The sequence below is a fragment of the Balaenoptera borealis genome (genome assembly GCF_965194805.1).
Source record: "Balaenoptera borealis genome assembly, chromosome: 1".
Taxonomy (NCBI): domain Eukaryota; kingdom Metazoa; phylum Chordata; class Mammalia; order Artiodactyla; family Balaenopteridae; genus Balaenoptera; species Balaenoptera borealis.
In genome coordinates this window covers 56,846,056-56,861,833 of record NC_138860.1, presented here as the reverse complement: position 1 = coordinate 56,861,833, position 15,778 = coordinate 56,846,056, and the positions used below count along the sequence as shown (strand labels likewise).

The 15,778-nt window shown below is 43.6% G+C and overlaps 2 protein-coding genes across 2 annotated transcripts in view; one reads left to right on the top strand and one right to left on the bottom strand.

The window, feature by feature from the left end:
• Nucleotides 1-15,778, top strand: part of DARS2 (aspartyl-tRNA synthetase 2, mitochondrial) — a 354,382-nt gene that overhangs the window by 64,458 nt on the left and 274,146 nt on the right. The window lies entirely within an intron of this gene.
• SERPINC1 (serpin family C member 1) lies at nucleotides 163-10,540 on the bottom strand. Its single transcript, XM_082392581.1, has 7 exons — nucleotides 10,396-10,540; nucleotides 8,022-8,391; nucleotides 7,484-7,699; nucleotides 6,656-6,793; nucleotides 4,266-4,656; nucleotides 3,132-3,196; nucleotides 163-411 (listed from the first exon to the last, which is right to left on the bottom strand). Exons 1-7 carry the CDS (start codon nucleotides 10,434-10,436, stop codon nucleotides 235-237), a joined length of 1,398 nt encoding a protein of 465 aa, XP_082248707.1. The 5' UTR covers nucleotides 10,437-10,540; the 3' UTR covers nucleotides 163-234.

The window sequence follows — 15,778 nt, the reverse complement described above, 5'->3', positions numbered from 1 at the left end:
AAGCAGTGACATATCTCCCTTCTTCACTTTCTTGACCCAGATGTGTTTACTGGTAGAGAACAATTGAAAGCCTCATTTTACCAAATGCCCAACAGCATGTCTATCCATTTCTCCTTTCCTTGTCTTCATTTCAGGTGGCAAAGTCCATTTGTAATTGTGAGATATGGGAGTAGTTGTATTTATTTTTACTTCTATTCACAAACCAAAATAGGAAGAACTATAAAGGATAACATTTTAGTTAACACAAGGGTTGGTTACTCTGCCCATGAAGATAATAGTGTTCAGAGCAACTTCCCTGATAAGAACCAGGAAGGGCCTGTTGGCCTTGAAGGTCACTCTGCTGGGGTTCAGCGAACGGCCAGCAATGCCAATGACGGTACTTGCTGCTGCTTCACTGCCTTCCTCGTTTACCTGCAGGTCAAATAGGAAACAAACTGCTACATTAGCTACTCTGCAGCTCATTACAGGCAGGTAAATCATCCATGGACACAGCAATTCCTCAAAATGCCATTTGTTTTCCAGGTGAAAGTACACTTGGGTCAGGTTGGGTTTCCTCTGGAACCCTACTTTTAGCCTTTCTTTCATCCACTGAATATTGATGTAAGCACTTGTATTCATCCAAGCCTTGTGCTGAATAATAAGTGCCGGGGTCCATTCAGGTAATCTCTAAACCAGAAATCTGGATGTATACGAGGTTGTCACATTTCTGGCTGGCACCATTGTATATGGTATTGTACTAGATACTAAAAGACATTTTGACTCCAGATTAGAGCACTACAGTTGAGATAGTTTCACTCCTGGAGCATCAAGATCCCAGATACAACTACTGTAAGCAGCCACTCAGGAACTAGGGCCCATGAAAAGAGGAGGGTCCTCTGGCTGGATGAGATGAGTATTTCTTGGACTAATAGACTGAAATGATGGTATTTGAACTTGCTGCTAAGTAGAACTGCACAGGTCTGGAGGGAGATATCTTTAGAAACTTTTGTTTGGGGACCCAGAATGTCACTAAAACTCTGTCCCTGACTCTAATGAAAGCACTTCAGATCCCTGAGTCTTCAGGAGCTGGTTGATGCTGTTCTCTCCCTCCCTCTTTCCTTACCACCTCCCTTCTGGCCATACTATCTATTTCATGATCATTCTAGTACTAAATTTATGAGCAGACTGGAGCTTTTGTAAGACCAGGATCCTTTTATTCGAATCAGATTCTGGTTTTTAATGGCTTCTCAGGAGATCTACAATCAGTTGGGGTGTGTGTATTGGGTTCCCAAGAGCCATGGAGGAGCCTTGCATCATTGTTTAGTGGGCTCAAGTAGACAAAATGAATGTAAACTTCTGCTTCTTAATAGTTACTCAAGGCCCTCAAGGAGGTCTGAGCTGACCACTTCTATTTGGGGTCCTTGGAAGAAGATTCTCAATCATAGTTAAAACCCTGAGGACTCATCTTCCCTTGCTGCCTTTCTAAGTGCTCTTTCTTCCATAATCCATATGGTATCAGTGTTGTTTTTACTTCCAAAACCATTAATCCAGTACTCATGTAAAATCCCCTGTTCTGACCTCAGTGTCTTTAAGATATATCCCTCTACTCTTGCTGTTGTCCTATAGGTCACTAACATCTATTGTTCTATGGATTATATTCCCACATTGAGGATTTTGTTGCCTAGCCCGTAGCCTTTCTGTCTATCCTAACTCCTGCTATCATGTGACCTAGACAATTAAAATGTCGTGGTAGGAGACCCATTCAATACTCTAACCTCTCATGTCTTTCATCTCATCAAACCCAATGAGCATTACCTTCACTAAAGCAAACCAGTCCATGGCTACACCTTGAACTTGCCATCTCTCAGAACATCTAGACTTTTGAGATTATAATTACATTATCCTTCTCTCAGACTATATAACCTTTGGTTTTTTTAAGCTATCACACTTCCTCATTCCCATTACAATTACTCTGACCTCCTCCTGTCCCTTGATCCCTCCACTTTCCTCCTAACTACATATTTCCCACTGAGCTTGGACTCTGCAACTATATTTACTAGCACGATGCCCTGAAACCTTTCTCTCTGACCACAATCTTCTTTCTTTGCAATTTCCTCAATCCTGTGACCTTCTCTAACATTGGCCCATCACATTTCCCTCATAGCCTGGTTCCCCCAAAGAATAATCTGTATAAATGGTTCCCAAACATGGTTGTGCATCAAAATTCCTTGAGGAGCTTTGTAAATATACAGATTCTCAGACCCCATCCTGAGTCAAGCTCCCCAGAAAGCTAATGCCATTGATCTATATAGCTCCGTATTTGTTTGAGAACCAGAAGTTCTAAAGGCTTTATACAGCTCTTACTCTAGTAAAGGGTTCCATGGACATCTTAGCTGGGGCAACACTAGGTTAAGCAATACTGAACCATTTTCTTCACTATGGAACTGCTCAGACGTCGGCACTCCAATGTGCATTAATTCTTGTTAATTTCCCAAGAAGAGGATATACATTTATTTGACCATCTAACATTCTGTTACCCGCAGTGTAGTCTAGAGCTCTAGTTTTCTGGAACACACTTTAGGACATGATCTGCACTCACCAGCTCCCCTTCCTTACTTTCCATTTGCTCTTCAGCCATTACAACTAGGCATGTGCCCATACTGCACTGTCCAAATTCCTCAGGGAAAAGTCACCTCGGTCCCTTTTCAAAATATCTTCTTACTAGATGCTTTCCATTGTCTTAATACTCCTTCCTGGGTTTCCATTAGCTTATCCTCTCCTGGTTCTCCTCCTCTGAATGCCTTTGCTGGCTGCTTTTCCTGTGTCACCTTCCCCTTAATGTCTGTGTTCCCAGGAGAGGTAGAGGATGGAGGGTGGAACAATTAGACCATGAGGGCTTCAATTCAGGGCTATATTGTAGCAGTCCTCGTGGAGGAGGGCGCTACAGGTTTGGGGTTTGAGGGACACTGGAATCATGCCTTTTTCCACAGCTGTCTCCTAGTGTTCACACATCTGCTGTCTACACTGTAAGAGCCAGTGGAGGAACAACTCCAAAGCTAGTAATCACATGAGATATTGATGTATGGAATAATAAAGCAGCATGAGAATAAAAAAGCAGCAGAAGAATAGAGAGCGAAGAGAGGTGTACTCACCTCAAGAAATGCCTTGTGGAATGCATCTGAGACATAGAGGTCGTTCCGGCCTTCTGCAACAATACCTAGAAGGAAGACCAGAGAAAGCTCTGTGAAATGGGAGAAAGTTGGCTTCAACCCACAGAAAGGAATTCAGTTTAAATTAAGAGGTCCTTTGGGGCTTTTTTGAAAAATAGAAAGAAATCCTGGACCCTCACTTAATGATACCCTGAAAAATAAATACATGTTAAAAATAATAAAGTACTTTGGGTTTATTCAGCCTGGCTCCTGTGAATTTAATCTCCTGCTTCAGCTCATGGGGGGTTGGGGGGTGGGGTGAACTCTGTTCTTAAAGAAAAACTCACTCCATCTGGTCGGAATGTCTTCCCTTCCAGTGTGGCAACACTTTGGGAGTGGTTTTCAGACTTAGTTTAAAGACAGACCATTAAAGGTAAATCCAATTAACTAACATTGTAAACTCCTTTTTAAAAAAGAGAGATTTTAGGGAATTCCCTGGCAGTCCAGTGGTTAGGACTCCGTGCTCTCACTGCCAAGGGTTCAATCCCTGGTCGGGAACTAAGGTCCCACAAGCCACACAGTGCGGCCAAAAAAAAAAAAAAGAGAGAGAGATTTTAATGCATATTTTTAAAGGATGGTGGGTTGGAAGAACCAAACCAACTTAACACCATTATCAAAGTATCAAAACTGGGAAGGGGGTGACTGTATCTGTCCATGTGACCTTAGAAATCACATGAGCCCTTTGGAATATCAGGTGAAGAAGGGCTATTACATGTCAGCTATGCCTATTTTGTGGGACCCGGATGTCCCTGGCTCTTAATCATATCTGTCTCCTTGCTCTGAATTTTCCGATGCTTTTCAATTTCTTTTCTACCTGGTCCCATCTCTTCTATCAGTTACAGACTCAAAAGGTTCCAATGCCATATGGGCCTGTGGAGATCCAAGAGCCAACGTCCCGTTTTACAGAAGAGAAAACTGACACCTTGAGAGGGAAGGGATTTCCCTGAGTTAGCAGTAGAACCGGGATTAGAATCCAGGTGTCCTGATTTGCCCTTTTCTACTCTTTCCCCATCTCTTCCACCTTTGGTCAGACTTCTTTGGGGGCAGAGAGAGGAGGAAAGTCCTTCCTGCACTAACCTGGGAGCCTGGACTTCTCAGGGCTGAAGAGGTCCTCAAGGCCCATGTCTTGCAGCTGCTCCTTCACGCTGAAGCTGTCCTCGATGCGGAAGCGGGGCATGTGGACCACCAGCAGTGTCTCTGCCAGCTCATCTAGCCACTCCTGCAGCACCTCTGGGGTGAGTTCCTGTTCCACCTTGGTCAGGCTCTTCTCAAGCTTGGGCAGGATGAGCACCATGGTGATGTCATCACCCTTGAAGGGCAACTCAAGCACCTGGGTGCCCTCTGCCACGCGCCGATAGCGGAACTTGCCTTCCTGGTACATCATGAATACTGAACACGACTCCCCATCGACCTTGTAGAAAAGTTCCTTCCTTGTGTTCTCAGGGCTGAACTTTGACTTCCACAGGCCCTGGAAGAAGACGCCAGGTGGGAGAATCACAAAGCAAGAAGACCAAAAACATCCGTAGGAGAATATTGACATGGGAAGTAGTCACAATATTTTATTACATTAATATGTAAGTGTAATTTTTAAGAACAAAGACTAGAGGGATATGCATGCAAAGGTCTTAACACTGACTGTGTCAGAGTGATAGAATCATGAGTCGTTTTTTTTTCTGTGAACTTTTCTGTATTTCCCAGATTTTCAGCAGTGACTATTTGCTTTTATAACAAGAAAAATAAAAACAAGAACAACCTACTGGCCTCTTTGCAAGTCTCTTCTGGAGTTTAAATCTAATTGCTTTTTGCTTTCTGCCTCCCACCAGCCTCTTTCTCAAAGGCCATCCTTCAAAATGCTGGGCTCTGTCCCTGATGAATAAAGCCAGACAGAGGTAATAACCCCAGGGGGTCATCTGGGAGTCCTGACGGGCAGAGAGTGAGGCCTGGCCAACTTTCTGTTCAAAGAAGGAGGGGATACAAGACACTCCTTTGACATTTCTGAGTTGTAATTATCATTCCTTGTCATCTTCTGGCTCTTTGATTTTGGGACAAGTCATTTAACTCTTTGAGTGGTGGTTCTTCATCTGTAAGATTAGGAGCTGGTTATCACTAATATTTGTAAGGATGCTTACTGTGTGCCAGGCACTGCTCCAAGCATTTTATGTGCATTAACTTAATCCCTTCAGTAACCGTGTAAGGTAGATGTATCATTATTACCATCTTATAGATGCAGGAGTTGGGGCATAGAAAAGTGTCAAGTACTGTCTGAATTTAAAAAAAAAAAAAAAAATCCCACAAGGACTCAGAGGCAAAGAATATACAAATCAATTTTCACTGCAAAGTAAAGGAGCTGTTACAGTGGAGGATTACTGGACTGAATGTCAATATTATGACATAGTATGAGTGTGTTTCATGTTTCGTAATTGCAATCATTGTTGCTTTTGTTGTGGTCATCCATGTACAATGCTTGGTGTCAGTCGATTTATCTCTTGTAAAAATAAAATACAGTGTGTGTGTGTGAAAAAAAAAAAAAGAAAAGTGTCAAGTAACTTGCTCAAGTTTGCAGTCAGAAATGGAAGACTCAGAATTTAAATTAAGTAAACTGTCTGAGCAGCCCAAGTTCACATTTGTGATGTTATGAAGATCAGGAGGACTAATAAAAGGCAAAGTGCTCCATAAATTGTAAAGGGCAGTACACATTGTAGAAATGCAACCTACTCCATTCTTAGGGTGAGGGACCCCCCAAGCAACAGAATAATTGACAACAGCAGTGACTGGCTAACCCCCTGGGCCCAGTGGGGGAGAAGAGTGTATCTGGAGCATGACCCGGGAAGGGCACAATTCAACCTGCGTTAAGCTGGAGGCCCTCCTGAGTATCAATGGTCTGTTTATTCCCAGTACCTTCTCCCTCATCCTTCCTAAATGTAATAAAGTTGGAACAGTCTTTAGAACTCTTGACTCTCTGAGTCTGCATGATCATGTAACAAGGCCTCTGCAAAGTTTGAGGTTAGTCTGGCATCAGGAGGTTCAGAAGCTTCAGGCAAGAGGAATTTTGAGTCACTGCAGAAGCTGCTCTAGATGATGGACAATATCTCATCACTGAGGATTGTCTATAGACTCTGTCATTTTGTTCTAGATTTCAAAATGGAGTTAATTAAGGACAGGAGAAATCGTCACGTATATATGAGAATTTATTACCACGCACACCTTGCTGCTGCTGAGCATGCTGGGTCTGTGAGTGTGTACACTTTGCCTTGGGCCCAGAGACACTACCAGGCCCCCTTTGGACCTCAGCCCAGTAGCCACAGCCCTAGACATGACTCTAGAGTCAGCAAATTTGTATTTTACCCAGACCATGCATGTACCATTTCTCAAAAAGATCTACTGACACATGCCCAATGGTATGAAAGAGGGTAAGCTGGAGGGAAAACAAGTCATCCCTGAGGTCTCTCCAGGGACATTTTGAGTACCTTGAAGTAAATGGTGTTGACCAGCACCAGGACAGTGAACTCATTGATGGCTTCTGGGGGAATGACATCAGTGATACGCCCTTCAGTCTTATTGGATATCCATTGGTTGATGGTCACTCTGGACTGCTCTGCATTTCCCTGAAGAGAACAGGAAACAAACCTAGCCAACTGTGCTATTCGATTGGCTTCTCCATTTCCCCGTGAAGCACTTTATTTTGTCCATCATCCCTCTGCTCTTTCCCACCATTTGGTTAAGCCATGTCTCTAACCCAGATTGCGGAAACCTCACATATCTAGTATAGTGTCGTGAAGCTTCCATATCGTTAATAAATGGTACCAGAAGAAAGAGAAAGAAAGGAAAGAAAAAGAGGAAGAAATAAAGAAACAGAAGAGGAGAAAGATATAGTCTAAGAAAAGAAAACAAAATATTATCTTCTCTGACTCTGGAAATTTGAACTCTTATGAGTATTCATGAGATATGTTCTCTGGGAAGCTAATGAGTGATGCAGGAGTTAGGGGGAGGGCAGGAGAGGTGCCCATGTGGTCCAAAAAGCTTGAGAAATACTGATTGAATAAAGTCAGTAGATTTCTTTGTTGCAGGACTTTTATATAACTTTTTCAGAGCAGCCTCTACAATCCAGAGATTACATTGATTTCTCAGGTTTCAAGTAAGAATACATATCCCAGGGGCTCCGACTTACAGTATTATGACACCTCCACCTGCTTCAACTACCATAGCAGTGTTAATTTGGATCCTGCTTCTCTATCTCTTTAATTTCTGAGCGGAGAAGAAGAACTCTGAGGTCAGGGATGACATCTGCAACTCACCTTGAAGTCCAGGGGCTGGAGCTTTGCTCCATATACCATCTCACTGATGTCCTGGTAGGTCTCATTGAAGGTAAGGGATTTGTCTCCAAAAAGACGGTTAGCTGATACCAACTCAGAGGATTTATTGGCTTTTCGATAGAGTCGGCAGTTCAGTTTGGCAAAGAAAAAGTGGATCTGATCAGATGTCTTCTCAGAGATGGTATCAAACTTAAAAACCTGTAGAAGCCAAAAGAAAATAGCGGTGGGTCTGGTAAAGCAGCCTGGCTAACATGGGTGACGAGCACAGTGCCAGTCAGCCCCTGACCAATAGTTGTGAGTCCCTTCAACACAGTGCCTGGCACAGCATAAATGCTCAGCTCATGTTTTCTAGATGAATAAATGGATAAAAGAAGAAGAAAGGGTAGGAAGGAGAAAGAGAAAAAGAAACACAAAGAGACTGGGATACCACCCAAAGTCTCTAAAGGGCTCTAGACCAACACATAGATGTTCTCCTGGGTGTTCCAGCAAGGAGGTTAGGCAGAAGGGCTTTGGGTTGTACCTCCATCAGCTGCTTGAGGGTGTTGTCACAGGCACCCAGCTTGGTCATAGCAAAAGCTGTGGAGATACTCAGGGGTGACAGGAAAATGTTGTCCTTGTCATTCTTGGAGTCTGCCAGATGCTGATAGAAGGTGGTGGCAAAGTGGAAATTGGCCTTGGACAGTTCCCAGACCCGCCGGTTGGTGGCCTCGGGGATCTTCTGCTCTAAGCCCTCGCCCTCGGTTGCTTTCTTCTCTGGGGCACGGTAAATGCACATGGGATTCATGGGAATGTCCCGAGGCTTGGCTGTGCAGATGTCCTCCCCAGGGCTCCAATGACAGGTCACACAGCCCCAGAGGCCAATAATCAGCAAGGAGAGAAGACATACACTCCTATAGGGGGACAGAAAGCCGAGTTAAGCTAGGCTGAGAAATCACCTGTCCCACTGCCCACCACAGATTTGCCCCAGTAAAGCAGAGATTACCATCCCACCTGCTGTGGCCATGAGGAGGGCCAAAATCTTTGGAAAGTTCAAGGGCCCAGGACAAGTCCAGTCCTGGACTCCTTTCAAGTGGATAGTTTCACTTGCCTGGCCATAGTCATGTTGAAATTAGAATCAACTATTGAAGCAACAGAGGTTATTAGAAGTATTGTGTGCCCAAGGCCTCATGCTGGAAGATATAAAGAATGCAAAGTTTCCAACTGGTGAGATGGGACATGCACACAAGAAAAATGGCAGAGAACTTTAGTGCCCAATGAAAACTTAGGTCAGTTGGAGGAGACATTAACAGAAGCTGATTAGGGAAGGCCTCAGAAATAGATGGATTTTTAACCTGGATGTTAAAGGATTGGGAGGATTTTGATTGATTCAGCAGAGGGATTTCAGCAACATGAGAGGGTTAAGAAGGAATGAATGGGGCAAAGCCACAATCAATGTGCTGAAAACACCCAAGTCTCTAGCTCCAGCCTAATCCTTCCACTGAGTTCCAGACCAGTTGTTTGCTGGACAATTCCACCTGGATGTCCTGCAGATTCCTTAGTGAAATACGAGCAAACTGGACTCATAACTCTCACCCACACACATGTTTCTCCTTCTGTGCCCTTCAACTCAGCAAATGGGACCCACAGGTACCTGAGAGCCACCCTGGATTTCTCCCTCTTACCCTTCTCATTAGTCACACCCTAGATTCTATGCATTCTGTTTCCTTGTTCTCTCGCTGCCTTAGTTCAGGCCCTCATCATTTTCTGATTCCTAGACGTTTTAGTAACTTCCAACGTGTGTTCGCTAAAGTAAATAAAACTAATTTCACTTTTTAAAAAAATGAGATCATGAAATTGACAAATTAGGAGAATTGGGACACCCAATTAAGTAAACCAAGAGATAAACTCTCTTGTAATGTTTTTGTAGATAAGACATGAGGGGCCAGGAACTTCCTGTGGCTGACTTGGGGCCCTAAGGTCTAGAGAGGGGAGTCTGTATGAGGGTACTGAGTCTTCTCAATCTTCCCCCAGCAGAAAAGCAGGTTATGCACGCAGTGAAGAAAGAACTCACCAAAGTGGTCTGCTGGGCAAGTGTGGGGCTGGCTGGAAGCTGGGGGCAGCTGAGGGGTATTTGGCTTCTTGCATGATCTGAAGTGAACCCTGCAGTCCTTTTAAGAACAGAGGCACAGAATGGGAGAGCAGAGGCACTGAGGGAGCTATGGAAGGCAGGGTGAGGAAGCAGAGAGAATCTTGCCACCCTTCTCCTCAGCTTGCTTGCCTCTGTTTCCCATTTTGTCCCTCAGCTACATTTGGAAATACAAGTGGAGGCTGAGGGGGCCCTAGGAGCTCTGTTAAGCACAAAGAAAAACCAAGGTGGTCAAGCCACAGCTTCACTTCTAGCTTCCTGTAAAACACCAGATCAAGAAGGGGATGTGTGTGATGTTGAGGGCTGCAGTCCTTTGTCAAAGGTCACTGAGACCTTGGGTGGGGGGATGGGGGATGTGACGGGGGTGGGGCAGGGGGGAATTGAGTGGAAGGAGGAGCAAAAAGGGAGTTAGGAGGTCCTCACAGATTAAATTTGCCCTCTTTTCAGATGTATGGCAGGCCCAGCAATTCCCCTTGGAGTATCTCCTGGACTGCTGTGAGGGCTGACACTGATGCAACGTCTCTGTACAAGGGAAGACATCCCCTTTGTTTCTTGGGTTACGAATCCAAGGTGTGGCTTAGGGAAAGGCCTTACCCCTAGAAGGGAGTGGGGGGGAGGGCACTTGGAATGACGTCTTCCAAACAAGTCTGATTAAAACTACCAGGGAGAGGGCCTGGTCTTCTTGAAGGTGTTGAGGTCATCCTGGTGAGTCCCTCAGAGGTCAGAAAATCCAGTGAGGGCATGCAAAGGGAAAGCTCACCCCTCTTACCTTTTTCCAGCAGCTACAGTTCCTATCCCATTGGAAAGCATGGTTGCTAATCTTCCACAGGTCTGGGCGAGTGGAGATAGTGTGGTCTGAGGCAATCCCTCTGAACTGGTTCTTTCCTCTAAATCTGGATGAGGTTCCAGAGGCTAGGATGGGGGATGGAGCTGGTGAGGAGGGGAGGCCTGAGGTCAAAGGCTGATGACCTGCTCCCAGGGTTAAGCAAAGTGTAGAGCCCAGTGCTGGTTAATTAGTAGAGAAGTTTTAAAGTTCAGTCAGGTCCAGAGAAAGAAGGTCCACCTTTCCTACCCATACTCCCTCACTTTCTTCTTCATCTCTATAGAAAAGGAAAAGGCGAACATGTTCACAAATTCAAACTTAGTCAGAAAATACCTAGCTGATGAGAACTTTGCAGGAATTTTTTTCTTTTTTCCTGGTTAACCAAACCAGGAGGTAGAAGATAGTCTATTTTCTATATAAATAAAATAATATATAACTAGCCAAGTTGAATGCCCGGAATGAGAGGTAGTCTTCTACCTCTCAGTGCAATATCCTCTTTCTCACAGGTTTTTAGGGAAAGAGAGAGAAAAGGAGCCCACGTTATCTAATCATAGGGGAGAGAAGAGAAATATTCTGAAACAGGTGCTACTTTCAGGCCTCTAAGAGCTGATGTGTCAGTGACCCAGTCAAGGACACACAATGGTTACACCTGTGTGTACAGTGGACTCATTCCCCATTCAGCCTTGAAGTGGTGGGAGGGGGCACAGGAGCAGGGGCCTCAGGGTGCTGCCAAGGACATTTCTAGGGTGGATGAGCTGGGAGGGAAATACTTCGAAAAATTCTCTTGGGGGATCAGGAGACAGGGTGGGGCAGGTGAAAAACATACATGCAACTACTGACATACTTCTAAGAAGCAAACAGAACGAATTATTTTTATTTATGCATATTGTTATTTTTACTTATTTTAGTTATTGGGGAGATGAAGTCAAACTAATGGAGATAAAGGGTGGGTTTATATTTATTTCCCTCTTCCTAAATAGCCAAAAACAGTATCATAAGGATTGCTGCAACTGTATTCACAGGATACAAGTATGCCACCTTCTGTGTGACTGAAGACTCCTTGAAGTTGGTACAGTCATAGGCATTCTAAAGAGTTCTTTATTCATCAGACAGGAAACCTCTACCTAGACTGAAGCTGCGTCTAAGTTCTTGACTGATTTAGACCCTGGACATCTCGAGGGCCCCTGTGTACAGTATGAAGTTACAAGGAACTGTCCTAAAAAGCCCCAGAATGGTCGGAGGCTCCTTGTCACTCCAGATTAAAGACAAGTGGAAAGTCTCCTATTCAACCACTTGTGTTCAGCAAACACAGGAGCACTACCTGAGTCAGCAGGCACTGTTCTAGGGGCTGGGAGCTCCAGACAGGAAGACGTGCAGTGATCACATGAAGAATCAGTATATAAAAAATAAATCGATAACATGTCAGTCAGGTGTTAATAAGGGTTACAGAGGAAAATACAACAGGGCAAGGGGACAGAAAGTGATGGGAGGAGGGAAGGAGGCTACGGTTGTAGAAAGGAGGTGGGAAAGGCCTCCCTAATAAAATGACATTAAGGGACCAGAGTAAAATGAGGGAGGGAGTCAAATATCTTTGGGAAGAGCTTTTCACACAGAAGAAACAGGAGATACAAAGATCCTGAGGTGGGAATATGCTGTTCAGACCTATTGTTGCAGAGATAAGCATGCAGATACCACCTGGCCAGGTAGTGAAGAACTATACATCAGGGGTTGTGTTTAATTTCTTCATCCATTCATTGAGTCATATGATCATTTAATTAACAAATGTTTAATAAATGCCTGTACGTACCGGGCATGGTTGGTGCTGGGCCCGGGGTTATAAAGATGACTTTGTCCTCAAGGAGCACCGTGCTTCATAGCAGACCCCAGACATGAAGATAAACATCCCAATCAATGCTACTGGCCATCTGACTCAAGTGTGTATAGGGGAAGGGGAAGGGCAGACAGGTGGGTCTGGTCCGTGGAACTGGGGTCAGGAGAGGGAAAGATCAGGAGGTGATAATGTAAAAATTTCTTAATTTGCAAGACTAAGACACAAAGTCTTTTTATTTTAAAATAATTTTAAAGCAATAGAAAAGTTGCAAAAATAGTACAAAATATTCTTGTATACCCTTCACCCAGATTCCCCAAATGTTCACATTGTTAACATTTTACCACATTTGTTTCTTGCTCTGCTTTTGGTATTCCTCTTTCTCTCTCCCTCTCCCTCTCTCTGTTTCTCTCTCTCTGACTCCCTCTCCCTATTATTTTTCTGTACTGTTTGAGAATAATTTGCAGATATAATGCCCTTTTACCCTTATGAAGAGTGAGGTTCCTAAAAACAAGGCTATTCCCTTTTATGACCACAGTACAAGATCAAAGATAGGAAATTGACAGTAATATAGTACCATTTTCAAATCCATAAATCATATTCTAAATTTGCCAAGTGTCCCACTAATGTTCTTTATAGCAGTTGTTCTCAAAATTTTTGGTCTCAGGATCTCTTTATAGTCTTGCTAAATTACATCTAAATATAATTATTTAAATAGTTTATATAAAATAGTTTTGACTTCATGAATACACTGAAAGGTTTTGCGGACCTCCTTGGATCCCTGGATCACACTTTGGGAAACATTTCATAGCCCCCAAAACTCCACTCCCCCCCACCCCCCATTTCCTGGTCCAGGGTCACATTGCATTTAATTGTCATGTCTCTTTGGTCTCATCTAGTTTGGAATCGTTGCTCTCTTTTGTCTTTCATGACTGTGGAATTTTTTAAGAGTACAGGCCAGTTATTTTTATTTTTACTTTTAAAATTAATTAATTAATTAATTTATGGCTGCGCTGGGTCTTCGTTGCTGCGTGCAGGCTTTCTCTAGTTGCGGCGAGCGCGGGTTACTCTTTGATGTGGTGTGCGGGCTTCCCATTGTGGTGGCTTCTCTTTGTTACAGAGCACTGGCTCTAGGCACGCGGGCTTCAGTAGTTGTGGCACGCGGACTCAGTAGTCGTGGCTCTGGGCTCTAGAGCGCAGGCTCAGTAGTTGTGGTGCACGGGCTTAGTTGCTCCACAGCATGTGGGATCTTCCCAGACCAGGGCTCGAACCTGTGTCCCCCGCCTTGGGAGGCGGATTCTTAACAGCTGCACCACCAGGGAAGTCCCTGAGCCAGTTATTTTTGAAGAACGTCTCTCAATTTGAGTATATCTGAGGTTTCCTCAGGATTAGATTCAAGTTACACTTTTTTTTGGTAGGAATACTAAAGAAATAATATTGTACCCTTCTCAGTGCATCATATCAGGAGGCGCATGATATCAATTTGCTCCATTACTGGTGATGTTAATTTTGATCACTTGGTTAAGATCAGGACTGCCGAGTTTCTTTCTCTGCTGTAAAATTACAATATTTCCCTTTTTATTAAACAAGTATCCTGTAAGAAGATACTTTGAGAATATGAAGATACATCGTTTTTCATCAGACTTTCACCTGCTAATTTTAGCATTCCTCAGTGGTTCTTTGCAAGACTTTTTAAGCACTGTTCTTTTCCTAGTTCCCATCTGATTCCCTAAAAAGGATTATCACTGAAACCATTAGAATTCAAAGACATCAACTAAGTTAGACAACACACCCTCTTGCTAGGGTGTGAGGAAAATGCCCTTTCACTCATTGCTGGTGCGAGTGCAGAATGCTATAACCCTTTGAAGGAAATCTGGCAATACCAGCATTACAAATGAGTTTACACTTTGAGCTGGAAATCTCACTTCAGAAAGTGTATCCTATAGACATATCTGCATGGGTATAAATTAGGTTACCAATTGTAACTTGATTTGCAATAGCAAAAGATTAGAAACAACTTCCATCTATAGCAGACTAGTTAAACCAAGGTACATCCCCACAATGGAAAACTTTGCCACTGTCAAAAAGAATGAGGCTGTTCTCTTTGTACTGAAATGGAAGGATCTCTAGGCTCACTAAGTAGAAAAAAGCAAGCTGCAGAGCAGTGTTTATAGTATGCTAACTTTTGTATCACAAAGTGGGGATGATGGGGCAGGTGCAGACAGACAGGGGTGGAAGTGAGATTTGTCAATATGAACCTTCTTATTTTTCTATTTTTGAACATGTCAGTATATCACCTAGTCAAGAAGGTCTGGACTTTGTGAGCAACAAGAGCATCAGGGTTGTGTCCCACAGAGGCTTGGGGAGAGAGGAGTACCAGGGTATGACACGAAGGTGGTGGCAGCACCAAAGAGGAACTAGAAACAGCCTGAGCCCCTGGCTGGTGACAAAGGAGAAAAGGAGACTGAGAGAATCCCAGTTCAGGTGGAACGGATGGAACAGAGGTGTTTAGGTGTGCCCTGCCTGGCAAAATTATTTCTAATGACTGCATAATATTTCATTGTCTAGAATTTAACCATTACTTCACTTCACATTAGCTTAGGTCAAAATCTTTAAATCTTTGTTTTTTTTTTTTTTTTTGGTCGCACCTCGCAGCACGCGAGGGGATCTTCCCTGACCAGGGATCGAACCCGTGCCCCCTGCAGTGGAAGTGCAGAGTCTTAACCACTGGACCGCCAGGGAAGTCCAAAATCTTTAAATCTTTGAATATGATAATGATAGGTTCCATTTACTACATTCCAGGATCTATGCTAAGTGCTTTACAGGCATTAGCTTATATAATTCTCTTGTCAGCTCTACCAGGAAGATAATAATATGCCCAGTCTACAGACGAAACAACTGCTATTTACAAGGGTTAGGAACTTGCCCCAAATCACAAAGCTGGCAAAGGTGAGATTCAAAGCCTTGTCTGGATAGCTATCAAGAAAATGTCCATGCCTTCCCAGGTTAAAACTTACAGTGTCCAATTATTTTTCTTGGGGTAGTGTTTATGATATGTCACCATCTGGTTCGTCTCCTCTGGGTAGTCTCTATCAAGTTTGCCCAGGTGTCCTTCAAAATCCAGGGCCCGGAAGCAAACTCAGGGACTGCCACCTTTTCCTTTGGTTGCCCATATTTAATTAGAAAGAATTTGTCTCTGACGCACCTTCCAAATGAGACTTTCAGTTGGTCTTTTGGAGTCTTTAATACCAGCCCAGTCTTTGGTTCTCTTGCACACAGCTCCCCTTGGCTTTCATTGTCTAGATTTTGATGACCCCAAATCCCTTTCCTCTTGGTTCATCTTAGACTGATTTGATGAGGAAAGGAAAAAACAGCTTGTACACTGGGCAAACTAATCTGGGTCTCTATCTCTCCCCTCCCCTCCACTGTCACTGGTATTCTGTAAAGTGTTTTAATAATTGTATATTTTAAAATCAAATTCTTCATGGAAACTTCTAACCA

Coding starts and splice junctions, on each gene's coding strand:
- SERPINC1 (XM_082392581.1), bottom strand. CDS start 10,436: ATGCTTTCCAATGGGATAGGAACTGTAGCTGCTGGAAAAAG. Junction 8,392..10,395: donor ACTGTAGCTGCTGGAAAAAG/GTAAGAGGGGTG, acceptor GTCCCCCTATAG/GAGTGTATGTCTTCTCTCCT. Junction 6,794..7,483: donor TCCAGCCCCTGGACTTCAAG/GTGAGTTGCAGA, acceptor TGTTCTCTTCAG/GGAAATGCAGAGCAGTCCAG.